The sequence below is a fragment of the Pinus tabuliformis genome, chromosome X (genome assembly GCF_031772625.1).
Source record: "Pinus tabuliformis cultivar Carrire ecotype Pingquan chromosome X, CPIR1, whole genome shotgun sequence".
Classification (NCBI taxonomy): Eukaryota; Viridiplantae; Streptophyta; class Pinopsida; order Pinales; family Pinaceae; genus Pinus; species Pinus tabuliformis.
The window spans coordinates 320817410-320836631 of NC_142308.1; the positions used below are offsets into that span (position 1 = coordinate 320817410).

At 36.0% G+C, this 19222-nt stretch overlaps 1 protein-coding gene and 1 pseudogene across 1 annotated transcript; one reads left to right on the forward strand and one right to left on the reverse strand.

Annotated features, from left to right (window-relative positions):
* The first annotated feature begins 2621 nt into the window (after positions 1–2621).
* LOC149139756 (zerumbone synthase-like) lies at positions 2622–5640 on the forward strand. Its single transcript, XM_089446727.1, has 2 exons — positions 2622–2825; positions 4509–5640. Exons 1-2 carry the CDS (start codon positions 2755–2757, stop codon positions 5311–5313), a joined length of 876 nt encoding a protein of 291 aa, XP_089302853.1. The 5' UTR covers positions 2622–2754; the 3' UTR covers positions 5314–5640.
* A 3656-nt stretch (positions 5641–9296) lies between these two features.
* On the reverse strand, positions 9297–10677 carry LOC149139757 (anthocyanidin reductase ((2S)-flavan-3-ol-forming)-like; annotated as a pseudogene).
* Positions 10678–19222: the final 8545 nt, after the last annotated feature.

Below are 19222 nucleotides of genomic sequence, written 5' to 3' on the forward strand. Positions count from 1 at the left end.
AAACCTTCATCATTGTCATCCACTTTTAAGTGGAATTCACCAAAATCTTCATCTCGTTGTAGATTTGTTGCTATAGATCCCCTTTCATCTTTAACTTGAATGCTCCCCCTTACACCAAAATTCCTCTCAAGGATATCCCAGGCCTCCTTGGTTGTCTTTGCATCTACAATGAGGGGGATAATAATGTCATCAATGCATTCTTTTATGCATTTCAATGCGAATGCATTCTTTTTCCTTTTCATTTCAAAATATTTGAAAAAGATCTCTAACATCTCTTGTTGTCACTTTGACCTTCTCGACCTCTTATATTTTTCCATTTGTTAAGCATTGGCTGACTACAGATTACCAAGAAAATCGATCTACAGACCTAACAGTTGTCTGTCATAAAACAATACCTATTTGTTGGCTTCTTTGTTGCTAAGTTTCTACAATGAAATGGGTCTACAAATTCTCTACAACAGATACTCTTTCACAAAAGCTTTCACATGGCCATATTCCATTGTTTACATTAAAAATAAATTTTTAATACTCATAACTCATTTGAACAATGCTCTTTTCTTCTGTTTCAAATTAACCTCAAACAACTCTTGTTGTTGCTTCAATATTTTAAACCTCTTCGCTTTTCCCATTTCTACCCAATATATTTTCTTGATATTCAAATTGAAGACTATAGGTAAGGTACAATGCTCTACAAATATCATCCATTAAATATGTATGAACTTTTTTTTTTGTTAAAAAAAATTAATCATGTTACTTTTCTTTAAATGGGTCACAACTTTCTATTTGAAACGAGCATTTGATTTTTTGGAAAAAAAAAAATCTAGTGCTAGTGGAGTGACTAACTTCGTCGTCACAATTGTCGACATGGGCACATGCTACTCATCCAGAAAATTTCAGTTTTGTAAATTTGTTGCATTCATTGCACATTATCTCTTTGCAAGAGTGTGATCAACGAAAAAAAAGAAAGAATTTGTACTCCTTGGCTGCCTCGGTCGGTTAGAACAAAATTCTTCGTGCTTCGTTTTTTTTAATTAGACACTGCAGTTATTTGAGGTTGTCTTCAAGCAGCTAGCCTTAGACCTCTGAGTGGTGACTTCCGTCCACCCCTTTTCTTTTAAATGAACTTATATAGCAAAGCCTTGTATGAAGACTAATGCATTATGGAAGAGAGGCGTAAGTGTGTGATGGGAAATACGGCTCGATAAACTTCTTTGGGGGCGTTATAACGCTTTTCTTAACCTTGATTGATGGATCCGTCAACAATCCATTTTTCCTTGGATTCTACTCCTTCTAGACTTCTTGATCTCTGTGGCTGTCAAGGAGTCTTATGCAGACTAGGCTTTCATACCATGTAAAAAATGAAAAGCCTAGAGCGTGGATGCTCTTCTCAACTTCTCAATATTACCCATAGTTAAAAAGATTATATAGGATACATCACCAATAAATCATTGACTTGGCGTAAACTCTAATTAAATGTGACAAGTGGATGGACAATTATGGCACCTACCACGTGATTGGAATGTTTTCCAACATTTTTTCTCCTACAAACAAAAGAGTCACTCACTTGATAGTGGCTTTAAAATTGCATAATAATAATAATAATAATAATAAATGTGGTTGATATACACCTTTTGATATATATCAACCATATTTAATGATATAATTATGCATATATGTGATATATATCTCTCCTCATATATCAATTACTTTTATTAATATAATTGTACTAATTATATAATTTTTTAATATATTATTGTACTTACAAAGAAAACATTTCATATAAATGCAAATATTTTTTACATAAATTTCGAACACACTTATTAGATTCGGTGCTTAGTAGCTGTTATGTTATTATTATTATTATATTACTATTACGGAAAGATTCCTCATATCCCATGAAAAATTCGTTTTGCAGTTGTCTATAATGAGACTTTTTGGAAGCCTTTCCAGTGGGTTTTTCCGGTCAAAATCATGCAGCAATTTATTGGAATCGCAAGTTTGATAGCTAGTTTCTGCACAATCAAAGCGTCCCAGGGGTTTTTGAGGGTGCTGAATCCAAATATGCAGTTAAAAAACCATTTTAATTGCAACAAATCAAGATTTAACCTCAATTTCTTCCGCCGGATTCCGTCACCGGAATCTCCAAAAAATCGCATTATAGACAACTCCATTTGTTTTTACACGGGTGAGACTAAGGGCTGCTTTTTTGGTTATATTATCATTTCCAGGGAAAGATTCCACACACCCTACGAGCATTTTGTTTTTGTATGGGTGGGACCAATGGGGCTCCATTATCATAGTGCTGAACTTAAACATGTTACGTTAGCCTTATCAGGGAAAGATTCCCCACAGTGACTTTCTGTCTTTAGGTGGTTGGGACCGACCGAATAGACTAGTGAGTGCATTAAATTGCCTGATTTCAGCACCATATAATTTTTAAAATATTCAATTCAAATTTCACTTATGCCATGGAATTCTACGCTTTCTATTTGCAAAATAGAGATAAATGTCATCGCAACGATAGTAAGTTGATGTGAGAAAATATTTTAATAATTTGAATTTAATAACAGTTAACCCCATCACAACAATTTTTCCGTACTACCTTCACCTATTTAGTGAGAGGGATCCGATCAGGGAGAACCACATGCTTACAAGCTTTTATCCCCTGCTTGCACAATATCTGCAGCTACTTCTCCCTGTAATCACATATCAGTCTTCCTGCATCTTCTAATTCCCTAAATCTCGTTCCCAACCATGGCTAACGAACAGGCTGAAGCATTTGGTGCCTGTGATGATGGCAATCTCAACATGCATCCAGAGCCACGGTAATCAAACGAACAAAATCGCTCTCTCTTTTTGCAACCCATCTTTTAAAGTCATTTCTTTTTCAAGCTATCTGTAAGTACTTTATCTATTTCTAGATTTCAGATTGTAATTTCTTAAAGAAATATATACTATTTTTATTTTAAAGTTTAGAGATGTATATACTTCATTTGCTTTAGATTAATCATTGTACTTTTTTTTAAGAAGAAACATATGTTTTTTTACCATTAAAATCATTTCGATTGTACATGTTTTATACTTAAGAGGCTAGTTTCTTATGAAAATATGTCCTATTTTTATTTTATAGTTTACAGAGATGTATACACTTGTTTTAGATTTGATATCTTAATTTTTTTTTAAGAAATTCATATTGTACTTTTTTTAAAAATAAACATATACTCTTAATCATTAAGATTATTCAGATTATACATTTTTTATATTTGAAAAACTATAAAACTCATTAAAAAAATAATTTTAATGTTTATATTATTTATATTAATCTGAATTTAGATACTCTTATATGACCATATGATCAATCACATGCCTTCGAGTGTCAATAGACTCCCTGCTTGAACTAACTGTAATTTTTTCTCCAATTCACCGTCTCAACATTTCAATTTAATAAAAGCATTGATAACTGAAACCTCATTGCCATAAAATATTAAATATTATTAAATATGTGTATTAAAATTCCTAAATACAACTCTTATAACAATAATTTTGCTTTCGACCCTTGCTCTCCCCGCGGCTAAAACACACCAGATCCAAAAGCAAAGCCGGGAAAGACAGAAGCTGAGCCAGTTGCATAGCTTGCGCGGAGACCATGTCTATTCAGAATATGTGCAAATGATTTACAAGAAACGATGCTCCATTGTCATTGACCATGTGTCTTCTACGCTCTCCTGCATTTACTGCAAAACGCCACTTTAAATTCGCTAATATCTGCGCTCAAATAGCATAGCCATCCATAACCCCAGACAGCTTGTTGCCACTCTATTTATCATCGATAAATGTGGTTTGACACTAAAAAATTGGTATGGCCTTCAGACATCGCAATGAATTGTATCAAGTAAAATCGAGTCAGAATATGGCTCTGCTTTGATCAGCCCTGCCCAGATTCGAAGCGCGGTCCTTTACAATCCTAGACTTCTGTTTTGTTTTGTTGCGCCGAAAGAAGCATAGAATCTGAGCTCATGCTCTTCAGGACTTGCAGGAAGGAAGAGCATCTCTCCAAACTCGTTGCCCTCAACATTGCTATCTTATAAAAGAATTGATAAATGCATTTCATTTACCTCTTTTACAGATATGTTAGGCATCTGTTACACTCAAACCATGCCGCCTTTTAAGGAAAATGGTTTAAGGTAATCCCACTAATTTAGTTGTGGGCTATCATGGCTGAGCCACCACCTTCCCTAAAACCTCTAAAAAGGAACAAAAATCAAGAGCGATGCCTGAGAAAAATAGGAAACTCTGGAGTGAGAGAAAGACCCACAAAAATCAGAAACAAAAAGAAGGAAAGATGATAACCCTCGCACAGATCCTATTGAGCGGATTTTCTTTGCAAACTTCAGTTACCCAATATCCTGTTTAGCTACATCCAATGAAAATCCTACAACCACTACCAAGTCTCGCTAATCCACTGATCTGATCTGATAAATATTTTGGTCAACGGTTTTTGAATGCAGACTGAACGGCAAGGTTGCAATAATAACGGGCGGGGCAATGGGTATTGGTGAAGCCATTGTTCGGCTCTTCACAAAGCACGGAGCCAAAGTCATAATCGTAGACATTGCAGAGGAAGCTGGGAGCAAGCTGGCCGATTCTCTTACCCCCCGGGCAACTTACGTGCATTGCGATGTGAGCAAAGAAGAAGAGGTTAGCGCAGCGGTGGATTTGGCCATGGAGAAGCACGGTCAGCTCGATATCATGTATAACAACGCAGGAATAGTCGTTGCAGGTAAAAGCGTAGCAGAGTATGACATGGAGCAATTCGATCGAGTGATGAACGTAAACGTGAGAGGAGTGATGCTGGGCATTAAGCACGCTGCCCGCGTGATGATCCCGCGGAAGAAGGGCTGCATAATCTCCACTGCTAGCATTGCAGGTATTGTAGGAGGATTTGCTCCATACTCATACACGGCCTCCAAGCATGCAATAATAGGGCTGACCAAGAATGGCGCAGCTGAGCTGGGCAAATACGGGATCCGAGTCAACGCTGTGTCTCCTTATGGATCGGCCACGCCTCTTGCAGTTAAGTACTTAAAGGAACTGGGGGATGCCACCTTACCTATTTCAGAAATGGATACTCTGGCTGTGGAAGCCTTCTGCAGCAGTGTCGCCAACTTAGAGGGAACGATTCTTAAAGTGGAGGATGTTGCGGAGGCTGGTCTGTATTTGGCGAGCGATGAGGCTAAATATGTTAGCGGCCATAACCTTGTTGTGGATGGCGGAATCACCGTTGTTAATCACTCGTGGAGAACCTATCGCTGATACTTTAATGGTATTTGGCTGAGTGTCGGAGAAGCTACCGCTAATACTTCCATAGTATTTGTGAATAAGGTTAGCTGACAGTCGTAGTGCTGAAAGATAAATAATGCCGGTTCTATTGGCTGAAGATGGTAATGGTTAATTCATGAAAGATAAATAATGCCGGTTCCGCTGGCTGAAGATGGTAATGGTTAATTCATGAAAGATAAATAATGCCGGTTCCGCTGGCTGAAGATGGTAATGGTTAATCCTTTATCTAGGATTTTGCTGGATTTTTGTATTAGGTTCGCTGACTGTTTTTCTGTTATATTGAAATCGGCTTCAGTGGGATGTGTGATTCCTCAATGTTCAATGTGTGATTCTTCGATGTTCAATGTCTGACATCTCTTTTAAAATAAAAATATTTTCATAAATAAAAAAAATATTTATTATAATAAAAAAAATAAATTAAATAAGATGCACTAAAAATATTTCGCTTAAGTCTCTGCTCGCACTCTCTACCGTCAAAATATAGCTTACATCAAATTAAGTTATATACCTAGTCTCTCAATGATGTTCTTGTCACCAAGTGGGTATAGGTACACGATGAGATTTGTTTATGCCCACTTCCTTATCAAGGCCAACATTGGAGGCGACAAGACCAACATTGAGATCCTAACTTTTTGGGCGAAACGAAGGTGAGAAAGGTGGAATTGCTCGAGGGTGTTATTATTATCAGATCCGAGAACGTTAAGGATGAAGTGATTTTGGATGGAAATGGTATTGAACTTGTATCTTGATTTGTTGGTTTCATTAATTAGAAATGTGATGGGAAGAAGAAAGAAATTTCTGAAGTTTGAAATGTGATGTGAAGAAGAAGAGTATTTTGAATTTTTTGGATGGTATTTATGTGAGTGACAAAGTCACTATTCATGTTTGAAGGTTTGTTATTATTAGAAAACAAATTTTCTATATCACTTTTAAGGATGTGGAGTAGTGTATTTTTTTTAAGTTAGCAAAGTGAGCTTTATTGTTCAAGGTATCTTTGGATGGTGCACCCAAAGGTAATTTGGGGCCTACATGATATGGGGAATAATTCTGAACCATATTGGGTTGCCCCTCTTTATCTACTTAGGCATGATTAGTATTAGTAAAAAAATGTTGCAGAATTAATGGGTCTTTGTATGGGTTTAGAATATGCTCATGCGCAAGGCTTCTCTAAGCTTCTGGTGGAAGGATACTCCCAAGTTATTATAAATATGCCCTGAAGTCTCCAGAATGGTACCCACATTCACAAGGTTTCTTCAAGTTAGAAATTGGAATACCTCTTGGAACATGTCTCCTCTATTATCTCTTATATTCCTCCTCTAATTTCTCGGCATGCTTAGAGAACTGGGAACAAAATTGTAGACTTACTATTTGGAATCCTCTCCACACCTCGCATCAACTTGGAACCTCCTACGTGATTCTCCTACAAAAGTTTATTGTTAGTAATTATCTCAAAAGGATTTTCTAGCCCTGAATGGGGTGACTAATGAGGCAAAGGGGGGGAATAGTCATATGCTACTTCCCCACCAAGAAAATAAGCCAGGGGATATGGAAACCTACCCCTAATGATGTTAAATGTAGTTTCAGATGAGTTGCAAAGGAAATTAATAGTGATGGGAATGAGAGAGTGACCGAAATGATCGTCTTATTCGTGTAACGCTAGAGGTGGTTATCATCTTGCCTAGTACGTTAAATTTGTGGTGAACGAATGTTGGCCCCCTAGATGTAGGCAGGAAAAGCATGTCGTGGAGGAAGACCTAGTCTTGTTGGTGACAAGGGCGAACCAATTGGGAACATATAGTAATCATGCAAGGTCTTGTAGAAAAATCTTCTAGACATGTAGGGAGAATAAAAATGTGACTTCACCATTTTGTAATATGAGTCATGCTCTATATTTGTAGCAAGCCTTAGATGTGATGGTTTGAGAAAAAGTTTGAGCTTTTACTAGGTGCTCCATCTGATGGACCATATAATGTATGTTCATGTATCTATGTTTGTAACATCAGAAGGGCATGTCATTATAAACCCCAAATATGCATGTTTAACCATTTATCATGTCTTGATCTAGGAATTTTTGTGAATGATTTCAAACAAAAATCCCAATCATACAAGCCCTTTAATTGACACACATTTTCATGTGAAATCATGAGCAATGTGAATGTTTTTTTTAAAGCAACACTTCAGCAAACCATCAATAGGAAACAAGAAACAAATAACCATGAACAACCATAACAGAATGATATGATTACAAAGTTCATCCCATGTGGACTACATCTTTAGGCCCGGTATAAAAAGTGGAGAGGTCGTGTCATTAGTCATTGCAAGAAGATGATGAGTGCATGATACAATCGTCTCTCTCAATACAAGGATCAAACCCCCTTAACTAGAGTGGCATGTCTCTCCCAGGGGACGTTCTTCTACAAGAACTCTCACTTACAAGAAGTTCTCCTTAATACAACATGACAAATGAATAATCTCTCACTTAAAGTTGCATAGAATGATTCTTTCACATGGTGGCATACATGGATCTCGGATTCAAATCATCATCTCAAACGAAATCAAATGAACACATGGCAAAAATACACCTTATACCTCCAAAATTGGGTATGGCGTGAAAATCAGCTACTCAGATGAAGAAACGGCATGCACCATCGTGTTCCATGCAAAAAACTGTAAAATTTGGATATAAACACGACCACTTTCTACCTCCGTCAAATCTGGGCTCCTCGGGAATCTCAAAAATTCCTCAAAGATTCTGTTCTGAGGGTTGAATGAAAATTGACGGTTCCAATGAAAAAACTGACCATGTCATTGTGTCTCTCATTAAAAATCAAATCATATGAGTATAAAATTGATCTGGTTCTAAAACTGTCAATTTTGGGCCTCATGGAATCTAAAACATTCCCTACAGAGTCATGCATCAAGGTTCCACCTTCAAGCTTCAACCTTCTAGGTTCCATCCTCAACATTATTCCTCTAGAAAATATGTTGCTTAGATCAGAAAACAGATAGCACCATCATATTGTTGGCGAAATTCTAGTTCAGATGAGTATAAAGTTGGCATATTTCTCACACTCTCGAAAATTAGCCCCCTAGGAAATCTCCAAGGTTCCTCAAAGAATCTGCATAAGAATATCCCGTGGAATATTCGTATCAGCCTCCGATGATCGGTGAATGAAATGATCCATGTTTAAATAAATATGGACAAAAATCTCAACAAGGCCACTAGGAGGACTAGTTGGTGGGCGTCTGTGTTAAGTAATTGGTTATGAGGGGTTGTGGGATCAAAACCTGCTACTATTGTTTTAACACTTGATTTTTCTGTTAATGGTGGCTCATTTGAACTGAAATGGTGGGTTTTGGTATGGGGCCACCTGGGTGGTGGGGTCGGGCAGCTGGCTAGGAGGGTTCAAATCTCATTGGTCCCTATGTTGAGCCATTTACATAGTAGGGCCGCTGGCCCAATATATATTATGTATTTAGTGTAAGGGTTAACGGGGTTTGGCCGCCGACCAATCCTAATTTTTATGTCAATAGGAGTTTCTCTATTGGCTTCAGGTGGGAAGACACTATTAACCCAACCAATTACATGGCTTTATTTTCATCATCCTCCATCCAATTAAATAGTTTCACGTGGACAGACTAAACGACGACACACCTAAGATGATGTTGAAGGCATTGAGGTGGGCTAGCTTGGGGGTTACAGAAGGAAGAATTGACATCTTCGATGGGGCATGCATGGACATCATTGTTGGATTTCGCATGCTTGAATCCATGAAGGAACCATGGGACCTCCATCCATTGCGCGACGGTGATCCTCGTATGGGCTTTTGGGTCATTACTAGGAAATTTATTGGAACATTTCAGAGCCAGAATAGTCACATGTTCAAATCTTGCGATCAAAACCGGAAGCAAGGAGGAAAGTTCAATTCAAGCCAATGCGTTGTCTACTTTACAATTCAATTTGGTGCCATATTAAGGTCCCCGTCATTCGAGAGTGTCCATACAAATTTCGCTAAGAGAGTCTTTGCCAATGGAACCATAGCTACACTAACACACCAGGCATATGATCGTGGGTTTTTCCAAAATTTAGGACAAATTAGATTTACAAAATTATGAAAGTTAATGGACTTGCCTTCCTTTGATAGAATTCAAGATTGGTCCAACATTTATTGTCCATAATTTTTCCATCAACAAAGATTGCCAGTCCTCCTCCCATAAACAATGCCCAATACAAAGGAAGTGAACACCAAAAGCTTGACAATCCTTTGCGACAGTGCAAACTTCCACCATATTCAATGCACTTCAAATCTGGTAGTCTATGATATCAGTCTACATCACCCATTAAATACATGATGAAACCCTTCCTTCCCCCCTAAATTATCATGATAAACTTTAAATTCATAAACTAATTCATATTGGATACTCTTGCAATCCATCAAGATGATCATAGGGCTTAGGGATGCGAAAAAATTCGGAGCAACCATTGATGTTGCCAAAAACGTTGTGATAATCCAAGAGATCGCCCTGGCATATCTCCAACATCACTTATAATGCGTCTGACTCCATAAATGAGCATGCATATTTTGTAAATTCACCATAATTTAACACATTTATGATCAAATTTTCATTGTCATTCGTTGGCGTTATGATTGAACTATCAGATAATTTGCATCTACAGTATGATTAAGCTCAAGCTACAAATACTATTACTTAAAATCCTTCTAATCAAGCTTTAGATACTGATCTACACTAACTGAAATTAAATATTTTAAATGAGACTACCACTATATAAGACTGACTTTCATAGTAAATTTATTATAAAAATTCCACAACTCTTTAATTTTTTCTACAAAGTTTTATTTAAAAGAATTATGCACGAAATTAAATATTTTAGATGAGACTACGAATATACAAAACTAACATGCAAAGTAAACTTATTATAAATATTCTATGAATATTTAAATTTTTCTACAAAGTTTTGTTTATTTTTTTTTTGCATGAATATATACTTTGAAACATAATCATACACAGATCTAAGTTATGAATCTTTAAATTTTTCCTCAAGGTATTATTTAATAGAATTTTGCATGAATATCTACTTTGAAACACAATCATACTTAAAATTACATATTCATGTCCAAACCTCCATTAATGTTGAGTAACATTTTCAAAACTGAAAACTCACTTGGTTTTACCAGAATTGCAAAACGGACTGAGTAACCCCGGCCAAGCAACATTCTTGCAATATGAATACCCAAGAAACTCCACCCATGGTAGGCACATTAATTTATGAGAATTTGAAGCACCATATCCATTTTCATCGAGGTAGTTATTCATTTTGAGGAAATGGATGTAACAGAAGCTCCTGAATGATGGTATGAAGTGATATAAGAGTAGATAGAGCTTCAAGCTCTGATTAGAGCAAGGTACAATCTTTGTGTCATTCAACTAATATATATGAATATTACCTGAGAAGTTGCGTGGGTGGTAGATATCATCGGGTGCTTGTGAGCGATAAATCTAGGAGGTTCCAAAAGAATGGGTGGAACAAAGGGTAAGAGCGAAATCCACATGTCATTGAACGTTATCCACTCTCAAATTACCACCATATTTGTGCTATCTACTTAACCATTTTCATGTTATTAAAAAATAATGTTTTATGTCCTCATGAATATGGATTTATTTCCATAATAATTAAAACTAGCAATTGCCCCAAAAGGTGCAAAGAGAGGCCGATAGATTTGTTAATTTGGAAAAGTTGTATGAGAAAGACATTTGTAGACATGTAGTTCATATGTTTTGCATTTCAAAAGTAGCAAGATCAACCTTTGAAGATGACAATTAATGCATTAGATCTTAGCTTTAATTAAAACTAACTCACTATAGAAATTATATTTATGTTTGTTTTAATGTTTATACATTTTAATTTAAAATAAAGCTATTGTTTGGTGGTGTTATAATTATTATAATTATTATTTGTAAAATAGTGTAAGTGTTCATTCTCTTCTTCTTCTTTTTTCACTTTTTAACTTCCATCATAGAATTTATAAATATAAAATATGTTTAAAAAAATCATTTAAATATTATTCTTTTAAGTTTTTTTACCTAATTTATACCAAAAAAAACATTCTTACAATAATTAGCTAATTAACATAATTTATAATTATTATTTAAGTTGTATAGCAATAATATTTTTAAATAAGCTTTAATTATTGTCTAAATATGAATCCATAAAAGCAGTGTAACACCACTATTTTATCATATAACATGTGATGTCTAACCTAACTATACCAATGTGCACAGGTACAAATTCAACAAGGTTCGTTTCAGGCATCGAGAAAGTTCAACATAAATTTTATCAGTGTTTCAACAAAGAAAAGAACCTAAACTAATCCAGTGACAAATTCGACAAATTTTGTTTTGAGGCATCGAGAAAGTTCAACATAAATTTTATCAGTGATTCAACAAAGAAAAGAACCTAAACTAATCCATTATCATCTGCCCTTGCAAATCTAAATACCAAATTATTAAACCAACAGAAACTTTGAGTGTAAATTCCATGACAGAGAGAGTAAATATAAAATTATTAGAACACAACTTTAAAAAAAAAAGCATATAGATCTGACGAACATAAACTCCATGCCACATGAATTAAATGCAAAATTATTGAACTAGCGCCATGCCATGGAAATTAAATACAAAATTATTAAACCAGCAGAAATTTGAAGAGAGCGTTTAAAAAAGACTAGAACCCAAACACTATTCTTTTAAGATCTGTTGAGACGCCAAATAGTTGGCCCCTTGGATATCACACAATTTTGAATGGCACTACTACACCAAGGGCACTTTTAAGACAAAAGAAATCTTTTGTCTTAAAAAATCACTTTTTATTTTAGTTATTCTACATTAAAATTTAATATCAATTGAATTGTCTTAAATATAAACTTTAAGACAAAATCAGTTTGAGACAAAAATATTTTAAGACAAAACTTTATATTTAAGACAAAAATAGTTTAAGACAAAAATATTTTAAGACAAAAGCAGTTTGAGACAAAAATATTTTAAGACGAAACTTTATATTTAAGACAAAAATAATTTGAGACAAAACTTTATATTTAAGACAATGGCCACTTTAGATGAAACTTATTTAATACAATTAACAATTAAGACACAAACATATCAATTTAAGACAATATTATCTAACAACTGCAAAATTGACTCTGACAATGTGCCTTAAGTCCGCCAGCTTGCAGGCAACTACTGTCTTGCGCCTATACCGATGTTGTTATTTTACTTACCATTCACGTTATCTTATATAAATACAACGATTTGGTGGGCTCTTTATTTTGTGGGGGTAGTCAACTAAGAAGAATGCGACAACTTTTACTGACAAGATTTCTCGGACATCAATTCCTCTTCTGTCCCTTTCATATCTGCTGATACGATTAGAGACAACTTGTTTATCGTTGCATTCGGCACTGCTACACGGAGGGGGATTTTAAGACAATTTTTTAAGAGAAAAGAAATATTTTGTCTTTAAATTTTCAATACGAGGCACTAGTAAAAAAGGTAAAGGTAAAGGATTAGGGGTCCATCTACTAGAATTCACCAAGTGGTTGGTTTACCATGGTTGTGAAGTGATATTCAACAGAGGAAAAACATTCATGAGACACATATCCACGAGACAGTTGAAGTAGATCGGGGTTCGTGTGAAGAACATGTATAAGCTAGATGTGGAAGATTGTGTTGCATTAAGCACTAAAGCGGAGAAAGCGCAGGTCACGATGTCGATGAACTTTGGCACAAAATACTTGGTCATTTGCATCATGATACCTCGAATATTATACGACAAATAACCACTGGCCTCCCTAAAGGAGCACTTAAGAAGTAGGATGTATGCAAAGGATTTATGTTGCGGAAGTACATAAAATCCACATTCCATGATCGGGACAACAAAGCACCTGCAGTCCTAGAAAGGATCCACTATGATGTTTATGGGCCTTTCTCGACAACCTACACTGTCGGACACAAATATTTTGTCATTTTTATTGATGACTTCTCATGGAAGTGTTGGATCTTCTTCATGTGGAAGAAAAACGAGACATTCTCCAAGTTCATAGAATTCAAGACACTGGTTGAAAAAGAAGCTAGTAAGAAGGTGAAGGCTCTGTTGTAGTGGCTGCAACACCCTCCAAAATTTTGGCTTGCACTTAAATTTCGAAGCCTACTATGGATATTGTGATCGATCGTTCCTTAGTCACTTATTGGTAAGTTGATGATCTAAAGCTCCCCTTTTTGATCTTAAGAGTCGTTCATGCTTTTATCTTTACATAGAATGTGTCATCTTTGGGCATGAGGGTTATCACTTGTCATGCAAAGGGAGGTTTGTTTTGCTTCAAGGGGAAATCTTTATGGGAATGGGTTGTCCTCACCACATAGACATGTTTCACACTCATTTCACACACTCTTCCACAAGTGTCACCTTTATCCTCCCAAAGTCTATCATCGGAGCCGCACTTGCAATAAGCTGCCACAAAGGTTGTTGCATTAAGCGAAGTATGTGTTATATGTTCTAGATGGTCTATGTTGTATCGCTAAGTTTTCAAGTGTGTGATCATAGTCAAGTTTTATCACTGTTCACATCAGCTCCACTGATCCCACACTTAGCCAAATTTCAGAGTATCCTTAGAAACCTAGCCTCATCCAACTTTCCTGAACTGTGCACTTCACATATGTAACCCTCAAGCTTTTCCCTTACCTATTGGAACTGTGCAATGTGCAGAAATCCAAACCTCCCTTAGCATTCAAAACTGCACAGTGGTTTCCTCCAATGTCCTTCCCCTAACCAAAACCCACTGTCTCCAGAAACTATGCAGTTTTGTCCCTTGACTACCCAGTCTACATTGCATCTTGAAATTGTGTAGATGTGTCCTCCCAGGGCCTCATCCCATAGCAGTGACTTGCATCCTAAAACTATGTAAATGTGTCCTCCAAGGGCCTCATCTTGCAACAGTCACTGCCCGCTGAAACTACAAAATTATGTCTCTGAGGGGCCACGAAGAAAGATAACATGATAAATGACTCTCAAGGAGCTGAGGAGAAAAATAAGCAGACCAAGGAACCCAAGGTATGATAGAATATTGGGACTGCATGAAGACTCCATCTGATGCATAACTCTTTGGAGGATAGGTATGGAAAACAAAGCACATCTTTTGAAATACACCTCTTACTGTAGCTTAAAAGTTTTCTTATCATTGTCATATCATTCTGTCTTTAATGACATGCATGGTTGCAAGAACTGAAATTCATTCCGTGTGTTTCCTCTACATGCCTTTCTCCCTTTCACTTGTTTATTACATAGCTTAGAAGATGAAGAGTATTACCACTTGTTTATTTAAGCTACGGAGGTTGTGACCAACATGATCTTATGACTAACCAGGCATGATGCAAGGAATCCTAAGTGGGATGAAAGATGTTTGATGATATTTATATAGTCAATACACTCCTTTGCATTAATCCTTGCTTTGTATCTTGCATGTATCCTCACTGCTTATCAGATTTGGCTACCTGCTGCCAGTAGTCTCTTAGCTCTTTCCTGACAAAGCAGGGGAAGGAATTTCCTTCAACCTAATTTCTTCAAGGCTTTTAATAGAAAGTATAGAGCTAAGAGAAGGAGATGTGGAATCTCACTATCAAACTCTTGAAAATACTTTGCATGTTCGAATCTATCCAAACGATTAAGCTGCCACTCAACAACATTGTCAATCTTGGAAGACTAAAGAAATATCACATCTCTAGATATTATAAACTTCTTATTCACTTCATCATAGAGATGGTATGCTTTGGAGGTATGAGTACCCAAAGAAGATACATTTGTGACTCCTTGCACTGATTTTTTTATCTGTTCCTTAGGTATGAAGGCATAATAGGAGGAACCAAAAACCCTGAGATGCCTCACCAAAGGAATGTGGTCATACCACATTTCATAGGGAGTCTTGTTTCTAATAGCAAGAGATGGAATCCTATTCTTTATATACACAACACATAGAACCACATCAGCCCAAAACCTTATGAACTTAACATGTGAACTATGCCAAGTTCATAGTGAAAATAATACATTCCAGTGAACTATGTGTTGAAAAATGAAGCAAGAAATTCTCAATTTTATTTTTCCTTGATTAAATTGAAAAAAAATTGAATTTCCACATCAACAGACAACTTGGATGATGTTAACTTTTGTGACATGGCTTGTGTCACCTAGTTTACTCAGTAAATTTGAGTTGGAGGAGTTAGAGTTCAGTTCTATATATGCGATTGCTAATTTGTAGCAATAAAGGTCAATTATCTCAGGTTGTTGTCAGTTAAACTAGTTCTAACTTTTGGAGGAACTAGTGGAAGGTCATTTAAGCAGTGGGACTTCAGTCAAACTCAGTGATCATCTAGTTAACTGATCAATCAACCAAAAATAGTTGGGGCATGTAGAGAAGTCAAGTTCCCTAATATTGGTGGAGATTCCAAGGAAGTTTTAATTTCTTGTAGCTCACACAGTTTCAAGAACTTACTATAACCATAGTGGAGAAGGTAGCTTGAGTAGGAACTTCTTATGAAATTGGAGAGAGAATGATTGTTGGTAGCATTAATATCCTACCAACAATTTGTTTTTCACCACACTTCAATGTTTTGGGCAGGGTTTTTGAGGGTGGATAATTTTTTATGATGCTTTTTGGTCATGCACGTCCTCACTAAGTATATTGGGAGGTCTGTAATAGTTCCTTGCATGCACGTCCTCACTAAATATGTTTTGGGATGTTTGTACTAGTTCCTTGCAAATTTGTGTTTGTCAAGGATTAACTACTTATGATCTTAGGTGCTCACAACAATCCGACAATTTATGGCACTCTCCAAATCACCATTCCTGAAAGGATCCAACAAAATGACTTGAGAGGAAGATGATAAGGGCACACTCTTGTTGGCACTTGCCTAGAACTAGTGGAATTGGTTGGTCCCAATGGTTTTAGAGTTGTACTAGTCTAGTTTGGTGGTTCATATTGGCTAAGGTTGGTCTTGTACTGACTGACCTTAAAACACCAAAGTGACTAGTTCTCTACTAAATTGACCAATTCTCAAGAATGTAGTGCAACATAGCTAATGACCACAAAATATTAATTTTTTAATAAAAAATACTTAAAAGGAAAAAAAATATCTTAACCCTAGGGCCCTACAAAACCTAACCCTAGTAATTAATGGTAATATTTAATTTTTAAAGTTAAAGTAAAAGTTGGCATTCTCCTTATCTTTCCTTTTTGAAAAGGAAAGATAAGGATAATGTCAAATTTTACTTAAATTTTTAATATTAACATTAATTGTTTTGGGTTGTTTCAGAGTGGTTCCAACTTCATTCAATTTTGAGAAAATCAAATTTTAGATCCCATTCAAAACTTAGTGGTGATTGTTTGAACTGCTTCTTTGTAATGAGTCCTAGACTTTGACTTCCAATTTTTCATGTGCATTTATTGCATAATCATATTCCTTGTGAGACTTTGTAGCAGAAGTTGATCTTTAATCCATTGCAAGCACTTGACCTAGCTTAGGGAACCATCAACTACCCCTCCCAAGTTGCTCCTCAACATTGAAATTTTCTTTGGAAGCAGGCATTCATTTTATCCATTAGATCATTTTTTCCACTGTGACAGTCCAACAACACCCCTGCTAACATATGCTTGACAATCCATCTCATCTTTACTACTACCTTATAAACACTCTTAAATCTTGTGTCTCCAATCTAAAAGAGGAAGAACTAGAAAGGGCCTTCTTGGCCCTCTTCTCAACTCACAATGTGTTTAGCTTCTCTCTTGTGCTTACACTCTAGTCTTCTCGCAGCTTCAGAATGGTGAATCTTAAACACAGCCTCATGATGTGCATTCACAGAGGCATAATTCACCCTTGCTTTGCATCAAATTACCCCCCTAGCATTCCCTTTACCTTTACATGCAAGCATATATTTTCCTTGTGGAGGAATGTTAAGCTTCCCATCCCTATTTTGCCTCCCTCTCCTACCCTCATGAACCTGATAAGTTGAATTTAACCAATCTCACTATATCTGAGATAAACAACCCATCCAACTGGGTAGATTGAGTTGAGACCCTTTTAGAAACTAAATCCATCCCTCCACAATGATATGTCCCTCTCCAACAACATCATCATGTTGTCTTCGAGATCTATCATTCCCATGATCACCATAAATTTCCCAGTCCTTCACTTATATCTTTGGTAACGTCATCATTCAGATCACTTATATTTTGTTGTATTGTTGCTTGTGTTATGATTTCCTTTAATGGAAATATCTCCCTAGTAGGCACGAGTAACCAAATTCAAGTTCTTATTGAAATCTTTTGTTAACATACTTAATTTTCATTTTGACCTATTCGGTTTCAAATTCTAGTGTGGTTGGTTTACTGGTTGACTACTAGCATTCACCAAGTGGTTATTGATGATCATAGTTAGTTTAGAGTGAATGTTGGACTTTGCCTTGAAAACCAAGCCCCAAGAATATGCAATTATCATGGAACATTTCAGAGCTCATACTTTTCTACAAAGGAATACACTATTTTCATTCATCAAGAAAAGTTATATCAGAAAGAACCAAGTGGTTATGCTTTTCAACATTTTCACCTAAATTTCTTATCTATCGTTTTCTTATTGAATGGGAAAGTTGGGTTTTTGGGATTTTCAAATTAAAGTTCTACGCTGGTGGTGTTCATCTCGCATTTTGGTCTCCTTCTAAAATCTTGTTTGGTATGTGCAAAACGAGCATTGGTGCAGCTTTTAGTGGTGCAATTTTTAAAGATATGAAAATTCTATATTGGTTTAAGACATGCAATGTTCAATATCTACATGATACCTTTTCTTGACATTCCATTCATAAATTTGAAATTTGTAACAAGTATAAATTTTACTAATTAATTATTATATTGATTATTACAAAATTGAAGACAAAGGATATTATTAGAGATACTTGAGGAGAGACCTCTTTGGCTCAAGGGTTAAGGAAGGATTTTGACTTCAATATCGAACCATCAACTATATCCTCAACATTTGTGCCATCATGGAGGAGGGGAGACATTTCTCTTCAAAAGTCTTCTTCTACTTTGTAGGTTTTTCAAAGTTGTTTGATGTTATCTTGAGGGAGGCATTGTTCCATGGATGAAATTGGCATTTCAAAGATTTTGTTTACTGTTATTATATGTCTATTAGTTTCTCTAGGAATTTTTTCTTCTTCCTTGTTCCCATTTAAAGTGGGCAAGTCTCTGCTTTAAAATGCCCTGATATTGTTTTGCATTTACCCAAATCCACTTCCCTGTTTTGTTTGCTGAGGCAATTTTGACTTGGCCCAAATGATTTGTTTCCACAAAATATGAGATTTCCTTGCCATTTTTAACATTTACTATTGATTTGTTTTCCATTTTGGGATGAGGCCACTCACTAAATATCCTCAATGAAAATAATGCATGAACCTTGATGAAGCCCTAAAAGAACAGTCCCTTGTTCATCCGTAAAAATCGTTGAATTTCGCTTTGAACAAAACAAAATACCGCTCAATACTAAACTACCCACATAAATGGTATTGAGATTTAATAAAATTTACTCCAAGTCTAAGTTTTCGATTCCTTCTCGAGTCGGAAAAACCACTGGCGGTATCAAGTTGGTAAAAGAAAGTAGGATCTGTTATCCAAAATCCTAGCTTAGTGCCCTAAATCCCTAATGTGACTGATACTTTGATTAATTGGGCTGATGTATCGATCCTTTGTCTCATGGCTAGCTGTGACAGCTCGATTTATTGATTTAGCTGATCTAATCTCAGGGTTAACTGTGGTAGCCGAAT

Bases quoted from the DNA above. Each gene is read 5' to 3' on its own strand.
- LOC149139756 (XM_089446727.1), top strand. From the start codon at position 2,755: ATGGCTAACGAACAGGCTGAAGCATTTGGTGCCTGTGATGATGGCAAT. The intron at 2,826-4,508 runs GTAATCAAACGA...TTTTGAATGCAG, and splicing joins AACATGCATCCAGAGCCACG to ACTGAACGGCAAGGTTGCAA.